The sequence below is a fragment of the Pinus tabuliformis genome, chromosome 5_2 (assembly GCF_031772625.1).
Source record: "Pinus tabuliformis cultivar Carrire ecotype Pingquan chromosome 5_2, CPIR1, whole genome shotgun sequence".
Lineage (NCBI taxonomy): Eukaryota > Viridiplantae > Streptophyta > Pinopsida > Pinales > Pinaceae > Pinus > Pinus tabuliformis.
Genome location: NC_142306.1, coordinates 714,235,019 through 714,244,131, shown reverse-complemented (window position 1 = coordinate 714,244,131; position 9,113 = coordinate 714,235,019). Strand labels below are relative to the sequence as shown.

General features: G+C 42.6%; 1 protein-coding gene across 1 annotated transcript; it reads left to right on the top strand.

Annotated features, from left to right (window-relative positions):
- The first annotated feature begins 1,561 nt into the window (after positions 1-1,561).
- LOC149161169 (uncharacterized) lies at positions 1,562-7,647 on the top strand. The gene is made up of 3 exons (XM_089434796.1): positions 1,562-1,932; positions 2,828-7,004; positions 7,099-7,647. Exons 1-3 carry the CDS (start codon positions 1,562-1,564, stop codon positions 7,645-7,647), a joined length of 5,097 nt encoding a protein of 1,698 aa, XP_089290922.1.
- The last annotated feature ends 1,466 nt before the right edge of the window (positions 7,648-9,113 follow it).

Genomic DNA, 9,113 nt, shown 5'->3' with positions numbered 1-9,113 from the left:
TCTTCATCCTTGTACTCATCCACCGAGGACAAAGAGACGCAAAACAAAAAACCTCATAAAAAACCATTCACGGGAGAACAAAAAACCCGATAAAAAAACCTTGTGCCCATCTTTCGTTCCCAACCCTCACCCATCTCCTCTCTCCCAGTTTCTTGAGATAAAAAGAGGGATATTTTTACCAAGTCTTTGGGTCCTTTAAAATATGTAAAATTTTGGGATAAGCTGGGTGTAATTAGCAAATTGACCATTAAGGGAGGGTATTAAATTAGATATAAAGTTAACGATGGTCAATTAGAAAGTGGACTTTAAATTAGATTTATGATTTTATATCTTATTTCACTTTTTTTTATCTATCCCATATTCATAAAGTGGATTGACTCAAAGCTATCATAACCTATATATAGAGAAAGTATATATAGAGAAAGTATAAAATTATGGTGAATTTAACTGAAACACATTTAAAACAACCATCAAATGCATATATAAAATCCAACCATCCAAAAGAAAAATTTTGGGCATAGTAGGATAATGTAGAACAAAGTATTTATGAACAAGGGGCTGATTCCAACGATCCAATTAAAGGAAAATTTTGGTCATAGAAGGATAATGCAGAATAAAATATTTATGAATGCAAGGGGCTGTTTGAATTGGCATATCTAAACTCTATTTAAACTCAAAATAAAACTACAACATAAAATTACAAGAAAAATATCAATGAAAGAAATGGTGGCTATTCACAACCAACACTGACTGTAATTGAGCCGAGAGGCTCATTCTACAACCGAGTATCATGTGTGTAACTACAACCGAGTATCATGTGTGTAATTGAACCGAGAGGCTCATCCTACAACCGAGTATCATGTGTACCGTTGTCCGCCCTTCATCAAAATTGAATTGAAATTTTGCTCATGTCTGCCAAAATAAAAATTATGAAAAATTTAAAAATAAATAAAAATTAAATAACTATGATGATGATGATGATGGTTAACATCCGTTGAGAGCAAACATTGGTCTATCAGACCCAAAGAAACAAATTATTTATTTTGATTTAAGATTTTATTCCTATGCTCAAAAAGCTTGGAGAGAAGCCTAAGAAGGTCAGTATTGTAACAAAGATTGTGAAACTGAAATCTAATGTGGTTGTGCGCATTCTCACATATATGGTAGATCCTTTCCATCGTTCTAGGAACTGCCCAACGACCTGTTTCACTATGGAGATCATGAGAATTTGTTCTAATCTTTGTTATATTAATTTTCTTCTTTGAGCTAGTTAAAATAGAGAGATACTTTTGATCTTGATCTTCTAGGGTAGGGTTGATGACCTTCTTATAATAACTTAATTTTCTTTTAGCAGTTAAATCTTTCTCACACCACGAGAAAGGAATGCGTCTGCTCTGCGCCGCGGCAGCCCTGCCCCTCTGATCCCCGTTCTCGTGCCCTAGCCTCCAGGCTCTGCCTAGCAGGGCCTCCTCTGCTCTTCTACCCTTTGCGCAGACCCCGCATTCGGGGTTCCCGTTTGTTTGACCGCCCTGTTCTTCTGCTGTGCGCAGCGGGCCTGCAAATGGCAGGATCCGCTTCCCCCCCTCCGATCACTGAAACTCCTGAGGAATCTTTCGCAGCCCTCCTTTCAAACCATTCTGAAGCAAGATCCCGACCCTCCCAAACAAAGTTCATTAAGAAGTTAGATGAAATTCCTGATGTAAATCTGCCCCCATCTCTGCCCAGGAAATCGGCATTAGCTCTATCAGAAAGAGGTCTGGTTGGACAGTTCACAGGCCTATGGCCTTCCCCAAGAACGGTCCAAAAATGGGTGGAGCGTAACTGGAGCACAATGATCCAAGGGAAGATAGCCATTCGGTTCTGCGGGCGTGGTTACTTCACCTTCTTATTCGAAACAAAGGAAGACAGGCATCTCATCTTTCGCAACGGGCCGTATTTTATGGACACAAGAGGACTATATCTGAACCGTTGGACCCCGGACTTTGATCCGGAAATGGACATCCCCAGCGCGGTCCCTGTTTGGGTGCGCCTCCCTCATCTGCCCTTGCACTGCTGGGGGGATGAGTCGGTCAAAGCGATCGGCAACGCAGTTGGAAAATACATAGACAGATCGGAACCAAGGGAGAACATGCACGCATGCGCTAGGATCTGCGTTGAAGTCGATCTTGGAAAAGGACTGCCGGAAGCCGTGAAGCTAAGAGTGGACCAATGGATGCATATCCAACAGCTGGACTACGAACAACTGCCCTTCAAATGCAAGGTATGTCATGAATACGGTCATTTCGCTAATAGATGCAGTAAACTGAAAGAAAACGAGGCCACACAAAATGAGGATAACACTGAAGGACCTTGGGAACAAGTCAAAAGGAAAAAGCCCTCTTCGAACCCGGGTGCCAATACCACAGCCCCTCCAGCATCAAAACAACCCCCCCCCCCCGCCTCCCCCTCCTTCCCCAACCTTCCCCTCTTCCTCCAACCCCTTTGAGACCCTAACAGAAGAAGTCCCGGCCTCCCCTCCCCCCTCCCCTCGCCCTGCCTCTCCCCACTCTAACCCTCCCCGCTCCCCCCCCCCCCACCATTGAAAGAATCCTTACAAGGAACAAAGCCAAGGAGGCTCACCAGCCATCTGACCCCCCAAGAAAAGTCGGCCGAAAGACAAATAGAGAGTTAAGAGATGAGACAGCAGCAAAGGAAATGGCAACCGGCACCCAGCAACCAATGGACTCCTTCTTAGGTAAGTTAAAAGGAAGTGGCGAGAAGGCCAAGGAGAAATCAGGACCCCACCTCAACATTGGTAAATAATGAAATAGGTCTCTTGGAATTGTAGGGGGCTCGGCTCACCCGTAAAGCTGAAAGCAATCAAGGATCTCATAAACCAGGAAAAGCCTGATATCCTCCTAATCCAGGAGACCAAAACCACCGAGCAAGACTTCCTCCTTCAAACCCAAAGATTCAGAAACTACCTTGGCATCTCAATAGGCTCATCAGGAGCTTCAGGAGGCATAGGAACCTTATGGAATATAAACAAGTGGGAAATCATCAGCTCCCAGCTTTGCAATTGGTGGATCCGAACAGAACTAAAGAACAAAAGCACCCGGGAATCCTACCAAATCTACAACATTTATGCTCCTAACCATTACAGAGATAAAGCAAGCTGTTGGAACACTCTAGAAGTGGACCTCAACAACACGCACAGCAGTGGGGTAATCCTTGGAGGAGACCTGAACCTAATAAGGCAGATAGAGGAAAAATATGGGGGAAATTTCCATGCAGATCAGTCCAGAGACAAGATAGAATCAATCATCCAACACTTCAAACTGATCGACCCTCCACTCACAAATGGCAAATACACATGGACAAACAGAAGAGCAGGGATACACAACATAAAAGAGAAGTTAGACAGATTCTTAGTACAGGAAGGTGTAGCAGAAAATTACCAAGCAATCAGGGGTCGCATAATCCATGGCACAGCATCGGATCACAAGGCCGTGGTTCTCTCCATGGACAAAGGAGTAAATTTGGGCCCTCTTCCTTTTAAATATAACAGAGCCTGGGACTCCCATGAGGATTTCCGCTCCCTTGTAAAGGACCAGTGGTCGATTGAAGTTATTGGCTCTCCCCATTTCGTTTGGGAGTCAGAGCTAAAGCATCTCAGAACAGCCATTAAGCAATGGGCCAAGGAAAATGCAACTGCTGAAAAGAAAAAGAAAACAGAGCTGCAACTAGAAATGGAGAGATGGCATCAAGAAAAAGAGCAGGTGCAATACACAGTCGAGGACCTAGACAAGGAAAAACAGCTGTACAAAGAGCTTTACCGGCAGAACCGCCTGGAGGAAGAAGAGCAGAGAATTAAATCCCGCTGTCTTTGGTTAAAAGCTGGGGATAAAAACACATCTTTCTTCCACAATAATGTCAAGATTAGAAGAGCAATCAATCAGATAGACCGAATAGAAGTTGATGGGAGAGAACTGAGGGATCAAGAAGCCATAAAAAATGCAGCTCATGCGCACTTCAAAGCCCTCCTTTCGGCGAACCAGCACCTTGACAGCGATGACTTCCTAAGTATAATCAAGAGCAAGATAACAGAGGAACACAACAACAAGCTGGAGCAAGAACCTACAGTAGAAGAAATCCAAGAGGTTATCTTCGGCATGCAACAGGACAAGGCCCCCGGGCCGGACGGATTCACAATTGCATTTTATAAGCAACATTGGGACATTATAAAGAAGGACTTTGTAAGAATGGTAAAAAATGCATTTAGAAAACACAAATTGGGGGACAACACAAAGTCTTCACATATAGCCTTGATACCCAAGGAAGCCAATCCTAAATCCTTTGATAGATTCCGGCCTATCTCGCTTTGCAACGTCTCTTATAAAATCATAACAAAATTAGTAGCAAACAGGTTAAAGAATCTTCTACCTCTCATCATCTCAGAGAACCAGGGAGGTTTTGTTCCAAAGAGGCAGATCATAGACAATGTTATATTAGTCCAGGAAGCAATACACAGCAGTTACAACAGAGGAGAACGTGGAATGATGATCAAACTGGACATGGCCAACGCTTTCGATCGAGTAGATCACTCCTTCCTTTGTGCGGTCCTAAAGAAATTCGGCTTCTCTCCCAAATTTATCAGCCTGATCAAAGCTTGTATCTTCGACTCCTGGACCGCCCCGCTGATCAATGGCAGGCCCTGCACTTCTTTCAGAAGTTCCAGAGGCCTGAGGCAAGGCTGCCCCCTCTCTCCCTTCCTTTTCATTGTTATGGCGGAGACTCTCAGCATCCACCTTGAAAATCTGCGCAGCAAGAGAGAAATTACAGGCATCCGAATTGAGAGAGGGACCAAGGAAATAAACCACTCATTGTTTGCAGACGACACTCTTCTAATTGGGGGTGCTTCTAGTCTAATGGCCAGGAGGTTCAAAAAGGTTCTGGATGCTTTTCTCCAAGTCTCAGGAGGTAAACTGAATAACAGAAAGTGCAAGCTCTACACTTGGAATGTGCCTGAACAGATACAGCAAAGAATCTCCCAAATTCTGGAGACTCCCCTTCAAAAAAATTGGAGCTCTTTCCCTTATCTGGGCCTGCCCCTGGCAAAGGATCACATTAAAACAGAAGTATGGACTAGTCACATTGAAAAAATGAGGGGTCATCTCCAAAACTGGGGAGTCTCTTGGCTCAATCTAGCTGGCAGAACTATCCTCATAAAGGCTGTCCTCTCTGGACTCCCAATCTACCAATACGCAATCATTATGGCCCCTGCTAGTATCCATAAACACATGGAGCTCATAATGAGAAGTTTCCTCTGGCAAGGAGGCAAACAAGACACAAAGAAATTCAGTCTTGTTAGCTGGGATCATGTAACCCTTCCTTATGAGAAAGGAGGCCTATCTATAAAAATGCCAAGCCTCTCCAATCAAGCGCTGGGACTAAAGCTGATCTGGAGGATTCTCACAGGAACCGGCTCGTGGTGGGTTGAGGCAATAAAAAGAAAGTATCTTAGAGGCCCAAATTCCAACATCCTCATTGACCCAATAGTAGGCAGGCCTTGCACTCCGATGTGGCGTCTAGTGAAGAAAGTTCTACCACACTTCAAGGAAAATGTCTCCAAGCTCCCAGGTAACGGTCAAAGTATTAATATATGGACTGACAGAATATTGAATTCCAATCCAAGAACCCTTTCTCAAGAATTCAGACCTTTGCAAGATTGGATGAAGGAGAGACAAATAAACACCATGCATGATATATCCTTATGGAATCAAAATCGATGGCAGGCTTGGAAAGACCTGGATCTACCTCCGGACTTAAAAATTTTGTGGCACAATCTGAAGCTCTCACTATCTGGTTTAGCTCCAACAAGCAAGGACAAAGAGGACAGATACATCTGGGATACGGGGGGAGGATCCTTCACAGTTAAAGAAGGATATAAATCTCTCCAAAACTCAACCCCCACCGCCAATTGGAACCTTTATCCAGCTGCCTGGAAGACAGAATGCCTCCCAAAGGTAAAGCACTTCAACTGGACTCTTCTAAAAGGAAGAATCCTTATAGCAGAGAACTTGAGGAAGAAAGGGATACAAGGACCTTCGATTTGCAGCTTCTGTTGGGCAGAAGAAGAGTCAATTAAGCACTCCTTCCTTCTCTGCTCGTTTGCTCAAAGTTGTTGGAACAGGATAACAAGACCCTTGGACATTAGAGGATTCCCTGATCAGATGCATAACATCCAGAAGAATTGGAAAAGAGTCTATCCACACTCTAAGAAGGGCAAGAACAATATTATCAGACTCTGGAAATGCATCCCCGCTACTTTATGTTGGAACCTCTGGCTCGCAAGGAATCACTATGTTTTCAAAAACAAAAGGCCTAACATGGACAGTGTAATAGCAAAAACTATAGCAAACATCTCGGAGGTGGTAAGTGCAAATCTTATAGCACCCCCAGATCAGAAGAATTGGGCACAAGAGGAAAAGGATTGGTACTGTAATTTCAATGTGAACCACACCCAGAATCCTCCTACACAGAATAAAGCCAACCAGAAACAGGCCAATTGGAAACTCAGGGGATCTAAAGACGAAGTAAGGCAATGGATAAGCAAGCAAGACCGCCCACTTTTGTTCTTTGACGGTGCATCGAAGAACAACCCCGGAGCAGCGGGAGCAGGAGGAGTAATTAAAGATCAAGAAGGTAAACACATTTGCAGTTATGAATGGGGATTAGGAAAGACATCGAACAACGCAGCTGAAGCTTACAGTCTCCTCCTCGGCACCACAATTTTTTCCAACTTTGGACTTAAGAACCCAATCATAATTGGGGACTCGGCTATCATAATCTCAGCAATGACCAATGATAAAGAATTTAACAGAGAAAGCCTCAACAACATAAGAAAGAGGATCATAGAGAACACACGGAATATGGGGGATGTCACCTTCAGGCATGTACTGAGGGAGCACAACGAAGAAGCTGACTCCCTTGCCAACAAGGCGGTAAATCGACAACAGGGTCAGGTAAGCGAAAATGAGAAAATCTATGTCAAAGATATCCCATAACCAGACAAGTAGTCAATCAGCCCATCCGAAGTGTCCCTCTGAATATTGTCAGATCAGTTATCATCCTATTAGATTTTCTGAGGATGCTCTTCCCACTCCTCACATTCAAGCACTTCAGCCCCTGTCTCAGCAAAAATCTCGAAGCCTGGAAGTCCCTCTCCTCCTTTTTATTCCTGCTCCTCCGAGCGTTTTCCTCACACAGGCATTACAGCCCCTGCCTCAGCCAAAATTTCAAAGCTTGGAAGGCAGTGAAGTTGTTCACGGGAGTGACATTCATCAGTGTGCTCTCAGAATTTCGAGTCTACTTCGCTTCCTCAGATCAAAGCAAGCCATCACTCAGAGACTCGGCGCACAGTATCCCTCCTCAGCCGTTCTCAGGTATAGCACAAGACATGACAGACGCTCCAAAAGAAAGAAGCTGGTCAAGCAGAGAAAGGAAATTGAGGGATTCAAGGTGAAGTGTCAGCATTTGGAGGAAGCTATCAACCATACCAAGCAACTCACAGACAACATGCAGGCGAAGGCATCCACCAAGGCAAGCCAAAAAGATGAACAAAGAGTTGAACAGAGAGAGGAAACAGTAAACCAATTCTGGTGTTAGTTATATGAATAGTAAAATAAAGCTCATAGACGGTTTGTTTGTAAGGCAGTATAGTAGGTATCTTTTTCAGCAATTTCTCTTCAAATTAATCTCACAAAAGTCACGGGCTGCGTCCCGATTTTGCACTTCATTTGAGACTATTCTCCTTGAATCCTATGTAACAGTCCTAGTTTACACAGCTTTTTAATATATGAGTAACCGATCCTGTGAAAAAAAAAAATAAAAAATCTTTCTCACACCACATTTACACCTGTAGAAATTAGATCCTCGCATCTCATGTGAGATCTGTACCCTCTAATCTCATGTTAGATCTGTATTTAAAATGAATCTATAATGGTTTATGAAGAAAAGAAAAAATGGGCCAAAGACAGGTAATAAATCATAAACATGGAAACTTGATAAAAGAAACCATAAAAATATCAGTCATGTTAACTAACTAGAAAGGAAACAGAACAATAATAAACTAGAAGGGAAACAAAACAATAATAAAGGAAAAATTGTAAAATGAGACAAGAAAAAATAATTAAAAAAAAAAATAGTTGGAATGCGAATGAGTAAATTAAATCCTGCAAGGAAAGATCACTGGCCGATAAAAAAAAAGGGATAAAACAACATCCAAAACCTTAATACAACCCTCGTAAATCTGAACCATTGATATAGAAAATACCACGAAAATTACCACCAATCAATATATCCACAGGCAATGAGGATAAATCATGAAATTCTAAAAGGTTTGATCATCCACGCAGTACGCGTATATCATTCTATTTGTGTTCTTAGTTTAAAAGAGATAAAGAAAAATACTAACCTAAAACCAAGCATTTTTAGGGCCTTAAATCCCAAAAATACTTTAACTACCAATCCGAATGAAACCCCTTCAGCCTTGCGAAATATATATGTCTACATACCTCGATTATTTTGTTCATTCCATAAGATACCTTTGGTCATTTGCTGAGAGGTGAAACTTCATAACTTGCTAGGGAAAAAACTTTAAAGTGGCTTCATTTATTCCCTGGGATTGTTACAGAAATTGCTCTTTACTCTCCACATTACAAGACACTTCTTCTCTAGATACGGAATGCGTTTTCAAGAGAACAAATGTCTAGTAGAAGTGGAGAGTAACTGCAAGATCTTCCAGACACATGCGCTGTTGCAGAATTTTCTCATCTAAGCATTGAATACACTGTAGAACCCTGCGCTGTTGCAGAATTTTTGCATCTAAGCATTGAATACACTGTAGAACCCTGGTGCTTATTGTTCACATTTCATTGACAATACCAAATATTACTTGAATGCGAAAAACTCAATGGGAGAAGCCATAAAAAGGCAGTCTCCCTAATTAACCAGCGGAAAAACGAAACCAGACTAAAGAGAACCTCGATGGGATAAAAAAACACAAGAAATAAGCCATCGCCGCGGCGGATCGACATCCAAGCAGCAGGAGAGCTCGCTGAAATGAAACACTG